The sequence below is a fragment of the Lycium barbarum genome, chromosome 4, assembly GCF_019175385.1.
Source record: "Lycium barbarum isolate Lr01 chromosome 4, ASM1917538v2, whole genome shotgun sequence".
NCBI lineage: Eukaryota > Viridiplantae > Streptophyta > Magnoliopsida > Solanales > Solanaceae > Lycium > Lycium barbarum.
In genome coordinates this window covers 142,171,541-142,188,800 of record NC_083340.1, presented here as the reverse complement: position 1 = coordinate 142,188,800, position 17,260 = coordinate 142,171,541, and the positions used below count along the sequence as shown (strand labels likewise).

Here is a 17,260-nt window from a genome sequence, read left to right as displayed (position 1 = left end):
AACCATTAGAAGAAAAATGAGAGTTTACATAAACTTCCCTCTGATTTTCATCTTTTAGCAAAAGTGAATCAACATTGTTGATTCTTGGCAATGGATTTATCATCAGGATATTTCCTCTTGCTGAACCATAGACATCATTCAAACCCATTAGAAATTGAATGAGTCTTTAGTCCTCCACAAATTTTAGCATTTTGTGTTTGCCATTACAAACACAGACATAATTGCAAAAAACATCTAAGTTGAGAGAATCCAACTCATCCCATAGTCTCTTCAACTTTGTGAAATAACCAGCTACATCACTGGATCCTTGAACTAATCCTGTGATTTTCTTTTACAGCTGGTACAACTTAGCCCCATTAGACTATCCAAATCTTTGCTCCAGATCAGCCCACAAATCCTTTGTAGTCTTGGAGTAGATGACAGAGTGAGTTATGTCCTTGGACAAAGAGTTAAGGAGCTAAGATGTAAGCATGTCATTGCATCTGCTCCATGATGAATGCTTATGTGTTGTTGTTTCTGGTTCAAGAATCTTTCCATTGACGAAGCCAAGCTTGTTTTTGGCTGAGAGTGCAATAAGCACTGATCTTCTCCACCCCTGATAACCTCTTCTATAAAAAAAGTCATGCCTGGTGCATCTGAAGAGTGAAGAAACAAAGAGTTTCTAGAATCAAGCTATAACACCTAGTGCATTCGGGCTAAGATTTGACTCATAAGACGGGGGTATAATGAACCCAATATGAGTAATGTAGAAAGGGTGTTTGAAACTTAATCAAGCCATAATAAGAGTCCCGAGGAAAAGTAAAGTCGGAACCAAGATGGGAGGTATAGGAAGTGTTTTGAAATGTCTTTCCATCTATATAAGGATCAGGTCAATCAGAGCTATGTACAAAAAGTTATGCACGTTTTACTAAAGAGCTATCAGTGGTGCTCGTCCACAGGCATGCAACGTGTGCAGACTGATGTCCCAAGGCCACATCTCACACAGACGGGCAGCGAAGTGAGGTCCATTGTGTGCGCGCGCACGCAGCGCACACTGCTGGGCACGCAAAACGTCCTCCTTGACGTGTGATCCCTGCAACCTTTTTAAGTGCGTTTTTTCTGATTTTTCATTCCATTCTTCACTTGAACCTTTTCTCTCTTCTCCTCATCCTCATACATCAAGTAAGTCCCTCCCATGTATTCCCAAGTGAATTTTAATGATTATACATGAATTCTAAGCGAAATCCTATGTTAACAACCTAGGTTTTCAAGAAAACCCATCTCAAGGTTCAAGATTCAAGATTTTGGAATTCTTCTTCAAAGATTCAGACTTTTCTCAAGTTTTTGGAGCGATTAAGGTATGTAGGGTTTCTATCTACATGTGAAAATATCTTTGTTCTTCCCCACGCCACGTTCCTCCATGGTTGTAAAAGAATTCACCAAAACTAGGGTTTTAGCCATGTTCATGATAACCCTAAGTTCATGTACCATGATAAATCATGTTTATATAATTACTTCGTTATTGTGTTCTTAATATTCCCTTTTGGTTATTGAGAATTTGTCTGTAATCCATGAAAACCTATACTTTGCATTTCATGGGTACTCACATGCAAGATATGAATTATTATGCTTATTTTCATGAAAATCCTACATGTCTCCATGTTTTCGTACAAGTTATATTATATATTACCTTCATGTTGTAATACAAGCAAGACTCATGTTTACAATTAAGCTATATAATTCATGGGCTACTAAGCCAACTATATCCATGTTCATGTTTTGGGAGTTGCACTGTGAGGACCCACAGCTGGGCGCTGACCATGCTGTGAACCTCTGGGTATCTGACCCCATAACTGACTGCTGTGGCATCTGCGCCCTGCTGACTAGTCATGACTACTGGAGGTATTGTGCGGCAGGAAATCACAGACAATTTGAGATAGCACGCTGCAGCGCCTCGAACCCGTGACCTCAAGCCCTTTACATTCCCCTGAGGGAATCGACTCTTACCAATTGAGCTGCAACTCAATTGGTAAGAGGCGCTTCCTTCGGGAGGACAAAAGGCTTGAGGTCACGGGTTCGAAGCGCTGCAGCGTGTGCGAATTGTCTGTGATTTCTTGCCACAATAGCTCAGTAGTCCATGCGCAGATGCATGTCAGCTAGTCAGCAGGGTCAGATACCCACAACAGTCAGTAGAGGGGGCAACCTACAGTGCAGATCACTGTGGATCCTCGACAAAAAGTCGCCTTTTTTTGTGAGGACCCACAGTTAGGCGCTGACCATGCTGTGAACCTCTGGGTATCTGACCCCATAACTGACTGTTGTGGCATCTGCGCCCTGCTGACTAGTCATGACTACTGGAGGTATTGTACGGCAGGAAATCACAGACAATTCGAGATAGCACGCTGCAGCGCCTCGAACCCGTGACCTCAAGCCCTTTACATTCCCCTGAGGGAATCGACTCTTACCAATTGAGCTGCAGCTCAACTGGTGAAAGTCGTCTCCTTCGGGAGGACAAAAGGGGAGAGGTCACGGGTTCGATACCAGCCGCTGCAGCGTATATCGAATTGTCTGTGTCTCTTGCTCATACAATACCTGAGTATGTCATGACTAGTCAGCAGGGCGCAGATGCCACAACAGTCAGTTATGGGGTCAGATACCCAGAGGTTCACAGCATGGTCAGCGCCCAGCTGTGGGTCCTCACATGCACAGATTACCAAGAAGGCTCAAATAGCCTGAAACTACGTATGCCAGCTTAGGATAAGGATCGCTCCGCCCAGTTAGAACGATACCTTCATGTTTACCCATTGTGGTTATTGGATCCATTCATGTTCATATTCATGTCTTGTACCCCGCCAAGGTACATGATGGCTTAGTTGGTCGGACAGAGACCAAACGTCAAGTTCTTTCGTGGTGGTTACATGTCGGTTACACTAATGCTCTCCCACAGATATCTTTATAGACTTAAATTATTTTACTCATGTTATACCTACATATCCATGTCAAATGATATTCATGTTCATGTTCAGTTTACAGTTTCAGTTTCAGTTCTATTATTTCATGTGTCATGCTTTACTTCATTCAGTTGCTTTACATACCAGTACAATTCAAGTGTACTGACGTCCCCTTTTATTTGCCTGGGGGCCTGCATTTCACTATGCAGATTTACAAGACAACGGATCAGCTCGTTAGGACACTGCTCGTATCAGCTTTTTGGTGAGCCCCATCTCATTCGGGGTTTAGTCAGTATTTATATTTCATGCTAGTTTTGCAGTTAAGGTATACCGGGGGCCTTGTCCAGGTAAACCGTTTAGCAGTCAGACTCGTAGGTTTCATAGACTAGTCAGTTATGTCATGTCAGATGTCCAGAGTCATATAGTATTAGCTCAGCATTTATTATATTTTCAGATTATTTCCGCATCATGTTTAAATAGTATTTTCATTAGCATTATGATAACTCATGTTATTCAGACTATCCATGTTTTAAAGTTATATTCCGCATTAAGTTCATGCCCCATGTTGATTCAGCAAGCCATGTGATTCACTCGATCACATGCAGTCAGGCGCTGAGTGTCGTGTTACGCCCAGGCTATGGTTCGAGGCGTGACACAAGTCCATTTCCAGCATTTGTGCTTGAGCTGTTTTGAGTTCCACTAGTAGAATCAGTAATTACTCCAGACATGATTCAGAATTTGTGATGAAAAGAAGATTAAAGAATTGAAAAGAAGAATGAATGCATAGATCAAGATCTAGTGCTCTGATACCATAAAAAAACTTTGTATATAAGAATTTTCTGTGTATATTCCTTGTACACAAACTGTGTATTTATACAAGTAACTGAATAAAAAAGATAAAGAACAAAAATATTAAATCCTATACAATTTGTCTACTTTCTATTGGCTACTAAGATAACAAACTTTCTGAAAATATACTCTAGTCTATGCTAGGAAGTTTCTAGAAAAGACTAGGAAGTTTCCTAAAATATCACAACTATATATTTTGGGAAATATCACAGCTGTGACAACTGGAAATCGAAGGGCCTTTGTGTGCTTTTCATTTATTTGTTTGTCTTGTTGGGCTGAATCATAAGTGGCCCAATATCATTCTTTTGTTCATCTGATGGCCTATCTTATTTTACTTCTTTTAGACACAACAAAGACTTCGATGTAGTCAAAATCTTTTTCTCTTTGCTCAAGATGCCATTTTCATTATCTTCACAACCAGAACTTGGATAAAATTGGATTTGATTTTCTTCATTCTCATCATAATCTCCCATGAGTTCTATCAACAAAGTGATACTAAACAATAAATATAATCAACAAAAGAGATACATTAACCTTTAAGGAGAACATTATAAATGAATTTGTTACTTTTTTCTTGCATTACATATATTATTTTACTACTTCTTTTTTTTTTTTTTTACTAAAGCCTGGCTTACATTCTTCATGTATCATTCTGACCAAATGTCTCTATGAAATTACGTTGATACTTCTACATGTTATGCGTAATGTAAGAGACATGTCTACTTTTCCCCCGGGAAATCTTTAGAATACCCACTGCTTAGTTTTCAATTCGCCTCTGACCATCAAAGAAAATGTGAATAACTCGTCTTCCTCTCTTTGAGAACAGGGGCGCTTGAAGCCCTAATAGACCTATAGTGCTTTCTAAAGCTTTTCACTGTTGAATGATCAAGAACAATAAAGAGTGGTTCCTTTTTGGAAATATCTAACAAGTTATTGGAGCTTATCATTTGTAAATTAACATTAGTACTCCAGATCCTTAGGTGCCATCAAGTTTTTCAACTGCCAAATTCAAAGACGGATCCAAGATCTAAACTGTACGCGTTCAACCTTTAAGGTTCAGACCTACCATCTGTTGCAATTTAATAAATTATTGGTTCAAATCTACCCTTTGTTTTTTGATAAATTTATGTTTCGCTTCGTAAGTATTGAATTCAGATAAACCCCAAGTCGTAACTCTACATCCGTAATTGGTGCCAATAAGTATCACCAGCTTCACGGTTTCAGACAATAACAGAGAAGCTTTTAGCACTTCTTGATGAGCTCTTGATGACTGTACATACTTTAGTTGGTTAAATGTAGATTCGAAATACAAATCTATGTAATCGACATTTTCGCTTTTACAATTTGCATCCAGTTCTTGTAGTTATGGTGGTAGATTTCTTAAGCTTGTTCCTAAGTTTTGTACGGAATAATTTCTCTCTTGTATTTACATCTTGAGAAGAGTGTGTTTGTTAAGACCTTCATAAGAATATAGGTGAAATTAAAATAATTAAATGCCAAGACTTTGATGGAACATGGTTCTTAATTAATTTACGATGATAGACAACAACAACAACTGCAGCTCGATGCCAAACAAGTTGGGGTCGGGTATTGTAACTCTTAAGGGTCCACAATACATCTATGAGAGTTTATGTACCCTCCGCTTAGACACTGAAGCCTGTCGATAAGCTTGCAACTTGAGATAATGAGATATACCAAAATCACCAACAGAAAACTCTGGTTCTCTATGCTTAGAATCGTAAATCGTCTTCATGTGATTTTGTGCTGCTGCAATCTTCTCCCTCATGTGCATCTTTGTAAATAAGATCTCGAGCTAGTAACTGTTATTCTACGGACTCTAGAATCATTTCAAGAAGTAATATTGCTGCTGTTATATTAGTCTGTCAGATACAGATAATGTTAGGTATGAGAAAGATTAAGATTATTAGGCTAGACTCTGGAGGGGGGAATTCAACAATTTTGACTCTATGTTGCTCGGACTCTTCAAAAACGCTGCCGCACCCATGTCGGATCCTCCAAATTGCACTACTTTTGGAGGATCCAATTAGCACACGTTTTTGAAGAGTGTGAGCAACATATGAGATAAAATTATATGAGACTAAGGTTGAAATTTCAGCAGAGGCGAAAAAGTAGGTGATTCTGATCAACCTAAACCTTGATGTAATAGTCGAGGTGAGCGTGAGCTGGTTAGCAATGACGAAATTTCTTTGATCCTATATCACTTCCTGTAATGTTCAGTGTTTCCACTCTATTCTGAACCTGTTATTAACAACATAGCCTGGTAGTGAAGAGGGTTCAGGGCAGACCTTTTATCTACTAAGTTCAAACAAGCAGCACTGGTGCTAAAAAGATGGATTTGGTAGAGATACTCAGAAGGAGGGATTTTGTTATCAAAAACAAAAAAAGGATATCAGCTTAATTAGATACTAAAATTGTTGCCTTAATTAATTGTTGGAAGAATTTGCAGAAAATGAGTAAGGTTTTTGATAGTGCAGTCACTACCCACAAGGAATTTATGTCTCACTATGCGTTCTTTTTGTTTCCCTCTCGGTGTCCGGTACGTGCAGTGGAGCTCCAACTAATCTAGATTCTCATCGTGTAAGGCCCATTAAAGGTCCCATTAAAGGGTGAAACACTCCCTACTATGATTTTTTTCATATCCAGGGCTCGAGCTTGAGACCTCTAGTTAAGAGCAGAGGGATTATATTTATCCCACCACAATCCTTGGTGGTACCCTCACTATACGTTGCTACAGAATTTCTTCAAAATTTACAAAGTCGACTAATATACAAGACGCTAAAATCTTGAATTTCTCCCAGAACACCTTGTTCATGAATTATGTATACAAACGAAAATAACAATTGAGGGAGGAGGAGGTGAAACAAGAGCAAGGCATTGTTTTTGGGTAATTTTCTTTATTCACAAATTATGCATACAAAATAACAACAGCTTACTTTTTGACTTTGTTACATCACTTACATTAACACAACAATAATTTAAAATACATTACTTTGGGATAAAATAAGGACTAAAGTGCATTCTATTGGGCAGATTCCTTTCATATCTCTCTTTGAACAAGGCTGTATTCACATATATTTAGTTGTTTTGTAATGGTAATAAGACATTTTTGCGGTATTCTGCCAAACCCCACAATGGATATATATTTCTGTATGCTGCATAGTGTAACATGCAATTCTTCATGAAAACTCCAGTTATTTCCTGCACATACATATGAAGTGAAACACAAGTCAGATAATAGCAATCTTTTGATGAGACTAGTTTTTTCGATAACCGAGAAATTCCCGAGGGCCAGTGCTACACGTTCAAAACCCAGTGGATAATGGCCCGTCCTTCTACCTTTCTCCACTTAAACACCAGGCTTAGTCTGTGGCAGGACACGAACACGTGATATGGTAGTTTGGAAGAGCTTGTTTCTTTCATAATGTCCATTTGTTTACAGATTGTTTTGCTTGTTTGAAAGAGCTTGTTTCTTTGACATCAACCAAACAATGACCCAGTCCTGAACTAGTTCGGATCGACTATTTGAATCATCTATATTTATTTTGTTAATTAATTTGAACACATTTCACTCCAATACTTAGAAGCTTGATATTTTAACAGTTGAAGATCTTTTTTCCCCTTTCTTTAGATTTTAATTTTCAGATTACCTGCTGTGGGAAGTCACCATCTTCCATCTGAGAATTAATCAACAACTTTGCTGCACGGTGAAGGGGCCTCGGATCTCTATCAACCTGTCAAAATGAGAAAGTTGGTAAATAAATATTGAACAAGATTTTTTTTTTTACTATGATGGTGAATAAATTAAGCATTTGCTACTAGTAACTAAGCATTTACCTGGCCAGAGTGAATCAATCCCATCAATGCCCATGCAGTTTGTACGAGATTTGAGTCTTTTGTTTCAAGTTCTCTATATGCCTGTTTCGATAAAATACAAAGCTAAGTCATATTGATCTTTTCCACAGTAACCTTCATCTTCCATACTCTTTTTTAAAGGGGAAAATGCATGTTAATAAGAGAATATACAAAACATCTAGAGTTGGAAAACTTGTCTTAAATTTTTTGAGTATTGGAATGGAAAGGTTCCAATATAATGAAGCAGGATGAATATTGAGAATTCATACAAACGACCCCAACTATGTACAAAATAAGATGTAGTTGTGGTTATTTTCGTTTGGCGCAACTCTTTTTGCTTTTACATTACCTTGTCTGGGCAAGACCGGTAGCTTTCTCCCCAACCACCATCGGATCTTTGTGTTCTTAGCAGAAATTCAACACCTCTACGAACAGCTGCACAGTTGCTGTAACTCTTGCCGGCTGCTGCAAGGCCTCCAAGAGCAAACCAAGAACCATATGTGAAGCACACGCCCCAATTACCGTACCTGTTGACATGATTACTCGTGTCATATGTTATCGAACTATATGTTGTAAGTTGAAGGGCTCGCAAGAGAACTATAATATACCATGAACCGTCAGGCATTTGTACATCTTCAAGATATTTAACAGCATTATCAATGAAACTGTTGATCTCCTTGGTTCGGTGTCCAGGGTATAGCTTCTTAAACAGAACGAGTGCTTGAATTGACGAGGCAGTGCACTCGACATACCTGTATTGAGATTAAATCAGTGTCAAGCTATAAAATGGAGACTAACGGTAAAAGGGGAAAACAGGAAATAGAGAAACAAATCTTACTCGTGCTCGATAACAATGTCCGCAAAAAATTCGGTAGGATTGAGCAACTGTCGATGATAAAACAGAACAAGAGAGTTAATTGTTTAGGTTGTGGAAGACTATAAAAGAGGTTTAATATCCTTGAATTAAAGCGCAGAGATAAAAGTCCCTATGTCGTGAATCTCAAACTGAAACGATTATTTTACTTAGCAGAAAAAATTACCTCCAAATATTCTGAGGCCCCTGCGGGCTCCCATGCTGCTAAACCCCCATTTTTGCTCTGCAATTTTATGTTAAATGAATTAAGATAAAGGTTTCTCTTGGAATTTTTCTTAAAGCAGAAAACAACTTCAGATTAAACGATTAATGATTTAAGGACCATCTTTCAGTGTTTACCTGTAATGAAAGAATGACATTCACCGAATCATACAGTCGCCTTGGTTCCATTGCTTCGCCAACTAATTCAGAAGGCATCGTAGAGAAGAGAAGGCAGCACTAGAGAAACGAAGGTCAAGAAGCAATCAGGCTAACTTTCTAGAGTTATCTTACCATTTTTCTGCAATTACAAGAAGTTGAAATTTTAGATACCTTTAATCCTTCAGCGGTGCAATCAGAGACTTGCCATCCATGATCTTGATCTGAAAAAGTCCATGATCCTTTTGAGATATGCCGATACATTCCTTTAAAATCACCAGAAGGATTGTCCTTCACCTGCAAGAAGTCACTTATATTAATAAGGCTTAGTTGAAAAGAAAAACAAATGCTCATGATTTAAACATCCAAACCTGAGATTGTTTTATAAAGTCATGTCCTTTTATAAGAGTATCTGCTATTTCATCATTCATCTCACTGGCCAATAGTGCTTGAATAGCAAAACCAGTATCCCACTCTTGGCTACCGAAACTCTGCAATTTAACGATAAATATTCGCCTATTCAGTAACATTAGATCTTATCCTAACTCATTCTGGTTTGTGAAATAGTATATTTGAGATCTACAAACCTGCATTTTCATTCCATCTTCAGCTACCCATAAATAATCTGGGATCCTAGCAAGATGTTTTTTGAAATAATCGCCATTCGGATCCTCGACCCAACAAGCAAGCATGCATAATACCTACACCATCCAAGTGTTAATTACACCAGTCTCTAACAATTGAAGTCATTAAGAAAATGCAGATCATTCTATAAGTTAATTCTTTGTTGCCATACTTTTTCGACACATCCAATGGTGATGTACCGGCTATTCTCGTCTTCATAGTGTATGTGTTTCATGGTAACTTCAAGAGCTTTATTTCTCAGCTTGTTGAAAGGCCAACGAGTCAATAGAGGCTCGGTACATATGTAGAGACTATCCCACATCAAATCTTGAACCAATGGATGAGGGTAATAGAGATCCTCCTGCAAATAGAAGTTTGTGTGTGAGCATTGGTAAGAAAAGGCATGATATCTATACCAACTAAACACCAACAACTCATTTGGTCTGCAGACAAAGTTACACAGGGATAAGTAATACCAAATTTTATGTTAGGACAATTATTCTGATCTGTAATCAAACGACCCCTGATAATCTTACCTTTGCACATACATGGCGCACTTTTTTCCAGTTAATCTCATCGTATGGTTGATCATATAATTCTTCCCTCAATTGCAAAATGAGAGGTGTTATTGGACCAACAAATCTCTTCCCATAGAGATAAGACATTGGCATGTAGACCATTCGACAGTAACACCACATTTTTGCTGCATTAAAATTAAGAATAAAAATACTTGGTAAATCGAAATGTTGCATAGCAAATCCTGAATATTAATATCTAAACAACATGAACTAAAAAAATTATGATGTTGAATAGTGCATGAGGAAGTTGAAAAATATTGACCGACCTGGATGCATGGGAAGAAAAGATGGAAGAATCCAAAACTCAGGTGGCATTGGGTTGGTTCCAAACCACTCAAAAACTCCAAGAATCTGAATGCAATAAGGGAATGTTTCTCAGGAAAAAAAGGCACATAAACATAACACTTGAAGGTTTACCTGACAACGGAGAATTATATAATTTACCGAGTTTAACTTCTATACACTTATAGTGAAAAAAGATTTTTGACATTATCAAGTCACCTAAAAGACAACTAAAGGTGGCCATCCATAACAACAAATAAGACAGATTACGTGCTACAACAGGTTAAAGACACTGATACTGTAACAATTATGTACAATGTCTGTGTATATACGTTGAATCTTAAACTATGATACGCTAAAAAGTTGTTAGGGTAATTAATCATACCGAGAGCCATGTTTTTCCCCAAGAAGGAATTGCAGTGACACTACCATGATCAAGAATCCATTTTCTTGCTCTAGCACAGGCATTATTTTCACCACCATCTGGTCCTTCTCCGAGGATCCTCATGCATATGTAACTCAGAGCTGTACAGAACATAGTACTGTGACCTTCTATGTGCAAACCCCATCCACCATCTTCATTCTGAAACGTCATCAGCAATTCAGAAATGAGTTTAATTTCTATGAACGCTGTCTATAGTAATCTTAAATTGGTAACATAAAGATGTACTAGATAACTTGCTATAACTGGCTAAAAAATTTAACTAACTTATACACATCGTTACTGTATAAAAGTTAAATTCTTTAGGAATATGCAAAGAAAATTTTGATAGAATAGTAGACTCATTGTGACATTAAGTCATACATACCTGGTGACAGTATATATACCGAAGAATTTCCCTACGATGTTCAGCTGGGAAAACAGTATTAAGATGGCCGGTGATGTACATACACATAACCTGAATTTTGGTCCAAAGAATTGGCAAAGAATTAGCTTTAGCATATCCAAGCTTCAATTATGGAAAGAGAAGGAAAGTAAAAAACTGAAAGGATTTAACTTATATGCAAAAATACTTTAGATTATGATGGGTACTATAAGAGGCGGATCCAGTACTTCAGCATCGAGTTCATCCGAACCCAATAATTTCTACATGGATCATAGATTTTTATGTGAAAACTCAAAAATTCTCCAACAAATATTAGATCTAAACCTGTAATTTTAGAAGTACAATGAATTCAGTGCTAAGAACCTTAAAGACTGAACCTATCAAGTTAAAATCCTGAATACGCCTCTGTTTACCATTTTACAAGGTTATCAAGTACTAATGTTTATCACATGGATTTAAGTCATGTACAGTGGCAATGGGAAGAGTTTTTACATTATTGGTGAACTTTAACTTTTAATAGCAATTTCTTTTTTTGTGATAACAGGTCAGTTGCCATTTTAATAGGCTGCCAATTGTTAGTAATGCTTATCGTAGATATTCAACAGTAATCACCTCATAGAACTTAATCTTTATCACCTATATTACTTGTAATTACCTTATAATGTAGCCTTGGAACACCAGTAAAGTTGTCTCCGTGTGACCTACAGGTTACGGGTTCGAGCTGTGGAAACAGCCACTAATGCTAGCATTAGGGTAGGTTGTCTACATCACACACCCCTTGGGGTGCGGGCCTTCCCTGGACCCTGCTAACACGGGATGTTTTGTGCGCCGGGCCGCCCTTCTTTTAACTTATAATATATATATATATATATATATATATATATATATATATATATATATATATATATATATTTTAAATTGGTAACTTATAATGTTAATATTTTCTACACTACTAATGCATATAGCTTAAGGAAGGGGTAAATTGTCTCCACATGACCTCTATATATAAGGTCACGGGTACGAGCGCGGAATAAGCCACTGATACTTGCATCCGGGTTTGCTGTATGCATCACACCCCTCGAATGCAGCCCTTTTCCAGACCCTGGATCAATGCGGGATGCTTCGTCCACTAACCTACTTTCTTTATAGTGCATATAACTTAAACTCAAAAAAAAAAAAAAAAAATACTTACCAGAGGTGGAAGAAAGAATAGAGGACCAGCATTTTCAGCAGGCCAATGACCATCATTAGCCTGTAAGGCTGAATAAAAATGAACAGCTCTACGCAATGCAATTGATGCAACTTCATGGGTTATTTCTTCACCTTCTTCTACTTTTACTGCTGGAATTCTCTGTTTGAAATTCTTCTCTCCAAGAAACTGTAAATTGATTTTTTTTTTTTAAGACAAAGAATCTTTTAACAATAATTGGATCAGAAAATAAGAGTACTGAAAACACAAAGAATTAGTTTGCTACCTTAAAAAAATATTGGGATAATAACACTCTCAGTCCCTCAATAGTCTATAATTTTGATCCTTGTAATATATGATTAAACGCATTAACCTTCAACTAATTAAAAAAATATTTTTAATCCCTTTATATAAGAAATATGTCATATTTAGACTTTTTATAAGAGTAAGTATAAACTTTACATAACAAATAGCTAATAAAATGACGTAATAGTTAATAATTTGATAAATTAGTGAAAATTCACAAACGGAGAGATGAAAATTACACATTTCAATGAATTAGTTAAATATACTTAGTCAAATATCAAAAGGACCAAAATTAAAGTTTATTGATATTTAAAGGATTAAAAGCACAAATATCTCTAAGTATTTACATGAAATATAACTTGCTTAAGAAAAAATAATTCTGGAAAAGAAAGAAAGAAATTGAAATATTATTCATTTATGTGTCACGGTCAACAACCAAACAATTTGAATTTAACAGTTAGTAATTAAAGTGATAATAGATATGCTTAACACATATCTTTCATTTATTAGTTTGATATAAATATTAGGTGTGGATAAATTTTTATCGACAAAAACAACTGTTTTAAACCTAAAATAGCATGCTCTGATTAGAATATGGTTCAACCTAACTTTTTCACATTTGAATAGGAAAAGATAACTTTACGAAGATTTTTTATATTTTACTTTTTCAGATCTAGTACGAATAAAAAATTGAAAAAAATGACGTAAACTATAAAAATATATATATAAAAAAAAAACCATAGAATCAATTCTCCCTTCCAATTCAATTTATTAAATAATGACTTGAAGTCAAACATTCGATGATATGGAACACTAAACTTTTCTTTGTGATGCTTATCCTTGTCTTTTACCCTTTAATTTAATTTGTCAGCCTTTCTTTTCTAAAATTAGTGAATTTACCCATTAATTGACAAAAGTCGTTGATCTATCTTTATTTTAATCATCTTTTTTCTTCTATATTATTATTTTTAATTGACAAAGTTTGTTAGGGTCTTCCTCTAATAGACTTCTTTTTTAGTCTTCTTCCTATTGCTTTCTTCTCCCTCTATTGGAAAACTTTTCATATTCTTTTTCCCACTTTCAATAATTTAGGATAGAAACATAGACTAATGAGAGTCATGTCATCAATTACTTACAAAAAGTAAACAACTTAATCATTGTCATCAATTACTTACAAAAAGTAAACAACTTAATCATTGTTTAAAATAATCTTATATATAACAAATATCTGCTAAAAACATATTTCTATCTAACAAGTGCACAAAACCAAGCATAAGCTCACACTAACAAGTTAATTTTAAAATCTAAATTTGTTCGTAAATCTTAGGTAAAGTAAAAAATATATTAAAACTCTAATTTTTTTTTTTCAATCACACACGACTCTATCATCAAAATTTTGTGATCATCTTAAAAAGACTAATGTAGAGAGTACTTCAAAAAAAAATAAAAAAAATGAAGATAGTACTAGTATAGTTAAAACTTGCCTGTATGTGGTGTTACACTTAGACCGACTAATATACGATATATGTCTTCACACACTCTCTTATCGGTTACTTAATATGTACTTTCATCTTAATTTATGAATTAACTATGGTTAATTAGTAGGGAAACTACAGTCAAGTATCTATCATTCGGTCGTCTAGTTTTCAAAATATGTACACAGTGCATAGGTAGTGTATATTTTATCCTTAATATACACACTATACATATAATATACATACCTTAACACAACATATACAACTGAAATGTATAGATAGAGTATACTTCGGCCATGTAGATAAACTAGTTGGCCGAAGGGTACATTTATGTAAGTTTCCATAATTAGTATGCTTTGGTACAAACACCGAATATACCTGCATTCGCCAAAGAAGATCGCCACTAGGCTTGACTTTATAACGATTGTTCCAAAATTGTTGACGGGCGACTTCGATCTCGACCCATTGTTCTGGTGTTCCAGCATTTGGGTCGAACTCCCACGTTTGCCTTCCAACATAGTTGTTTGTACTGTACAAATATGGTCCATCTTGTCCTTCAGCAATCTTCAATTTCCACATTCTTAATTTCTTTTTCTGGCTTCTAGCTTACTAAGAAAAAAAATAAAGACAATAAATTAAAAATATATCAAGACGATGTCTTATACCACCAAAACTTACAGTACCGGTGCAAATTTCACACATAATAATAGGTGTGAGTTCTATTCTCGCTCGCTGTCTAGGGGTGGAGAGTTACCACTAGCGAATACGTCAGGGTGGTATCTTACGCCGCCACCAAAACTTACAATATATTGTTGTAAGCAGAGGCGGATCCAGGAATTTGAGATTCCGGGTGCCACACTATTTTGGACTTCGATTCTGGTTATTCAGTCTTCCAGTTTATATAGACCGACCGATTATTACACTATTTTGGCCTTTGACTTGATTTATTTTGAGCTTCGGTTCGAGTAATTCATCTTAGCTACAAGTATTTCTATTGTTACAAGTTTTAACTCGTGGCAAGGCAGAAGCGTCGGCTTTCTCGACGCGTTCCATAGCCCAGTTCCGCAAACAAGGGAATGACCCAATGCATCAGTTGACTTAAACAAGTTGGGGAACGAAGCATCTTCCGTCCGTTTATATAGACAAACCGATTGTCACACTATTTTGGATTTCAACTTGATTTATTTTTTCTACTGCCGCAATTCGGGTTATTCATCTTTTCTATTTATATAGACAACGATTAAACGAAATAATTTAATAATTATGATCATTTTAAACAGAGCATAAAAATTCAATAGTATTACTAATATCAACAAAAATATATTATTCATTTATAATTGAGAGTTATGTTTTGAAGCTATCAGCTAATTCAAGACTAATCAACTAGAACTAGAACTCAACTTAGATGCACATTTAGATATCAAAATAAAAAATGAATAAACACTATGAACTATAAAGAGAAGCAAGGATTTATAAAATTTTAAAAAGTCAATGTGACTCATTAGGAAAAAAAACCATCAGCAAGTAAATAAAAAGAAAAGAAGAAACAAGGAAAATAAAGTAAAGAAGAAGCAAAATAGAAAAAGAAAATAAGAAAAAAGGAGAACGAATATTCTGTAAGCTTCTTAGAAAAGAAAAGTCTTTAAAAAAATTAATACAAGTTGGACTCAATCCCAGGTGTTGTGGGCACAACTTTCGGCCCTTCACCAGTGGCACCAAACAACCATTTGTTAGCCAGGGTGCCATTTTACATATTTATACTATTTCCCATATATACTCACATATATATACATGGTTTTGCTCGAGGTGTGCGGGTGGCGTGGCATCCCCACCCGCCTTACTAGATCCGCCCCTGGTTGTAAGTGAGAATCTCACACACAATATAGGTGTGAGTTAGATTCTCACTATCCAGGGGAGGTGCTACAACCAATGAAGAATTATTAAGTGAAGAATTTAACTGAATGTCCTTTATCAGAAAATTATATTGCACAGGTCAAATATTTCTTTATGCATATAGCGAAATTGATTTCGCCACTGTCTTGATTTCATGCCCTTCCTTTCCATGATCTCCTATGGAATGAAAAGAGTTGTACTACCCCAAACATTCGCGCAAGAGGACTTTCATCTGGGGGGTTCATCATTAGTAGCGGAATCAGAATTTTCACTAATGGGATTCAAAATATAAAGAAATAAACACATGAAGAAATGATCAAGGGGATGCAATATCTACTATAAATTAATGAAACATATTTTTTTAACCTTATATATTTAATGTAGTTTTCTGCCCAAGAGGGGTCCGATGAACCCCTTTGCTTCCACTTGGCTCTGCCTCTGTTCATCATCTATTATATATACGTACAAAAATTAACCTTATATATACAATTTGATTTTTTCATTAAAGAGGTTCGAATGAACCTCTTTCGCCTCTCTAGCTCCTCCCGGACCCTTACCACCTCATTTTCTTCGAACGATTCGAACCATTTGCTTCATGCAAAGTGAAAACCAAGTGTGTGTGTGTGAGAGAGAGAGAGAGAGCATATATGCAAGAAGGGCAAGATTTATATACCTGCTAGGATTATGTAGAGTGCTTGGATATGGAAAGAGAGAAGTGAAAATTCACTTAAATAATAAGAGGAGTTTCTGCTGAAAGAGTGTAGGTGTAAAAAGAATGAAATGAAATCTGGTAGACTTGTTATAATTTCTGTTAAAGAATCACCTAGTCTTTATGGGGGGGAATTTGGAGAGAAAGCAATATCGAAAGGACACTTAATTAGTTCGGTAGGATGCAAAGATTAGAAATTATGATTGTGTGGAAAAAGTGAGTGATTTATGCAACTATTTATATACCAAATAAAAAATGAGGATTGTCAAATTTTTTGTCATTATGATAATGAAGATGCCATCTACTGGTTTTTTCTTTTTTTTGACCTATCTCCTTTTCTTTAAGAATTCTTCATTTTGTTTTTTTCTACCTTACATAAATGGACTTCACAATTAAGAGTACAAAATATTAGCAGTAAAAATTGAGGTGAAAATACATATGTTTAGTCATGGTTAAATGATACTTCACATAATCTTTATTAGATTACAAAAATC

At 35.9% G+C, this 17,260-nt stretch overlaps 1 protein-coding gene across 2 annotated transcripts; it reads right to left on the bottom strand.

Annotated features, from left to right (window-relative positions):
* Positions 1-6,656: 6,656 nt before the first annotated feature.
* On the bottom strand, positions 6,657-16,950 carry LOC132636731 (beta-amyrin synthase). 2 transcript variants are annotated; one of them, XM_060353734.1, is made up of 19 exons: positions 16,731-16,950; positions 14,543-14,773; positions 12,387-12,572; positions 11,177-11,266; positions 10,753-10,950; positions 10,352-10,436; positions 10,044-10,210; positions 9,680-9,868; positions 9,471-9,584; positions 9,255-9,374; positions 9,058-9,180; positions 8,866-8,964; positions 8,693-8,749; positions 8,491-8,537; positions 8,261-8,404; positions 8,002-8,179; positions 7,635-7,715; positions 7,448-7,531; positions 6,657-6,998 (listed from the first exon to the last, which is right to left on the bottom strand). In XM_060353734.1, the coding sequence occupies exons 2-19, from the start codon at positions 14,741-14,743 to the stop codon at positions 6,876-6,878; spliced, it is 2,286 nt and encodes a 761-aa protein (XP_060209717.1). In that variant the 5' UTR covers positions 14,744-14,773; positions 16,731-16,950; the 3' UTR covers positions 6,657-6,875. The 2 variants fall into 2 exon arrangements, with proteins under 2 accessions (XP_060209717.1, XP_060209718.1); XM_060353735.1 differs by lacking the exons at positions 12,387-12,572; positions 14,543-14,773; positions 16,731-16,950 and adding an exon at positions 11,382-11,405.
* Positions 16,951-17,260: the final 310 nt, after the last annotated feature.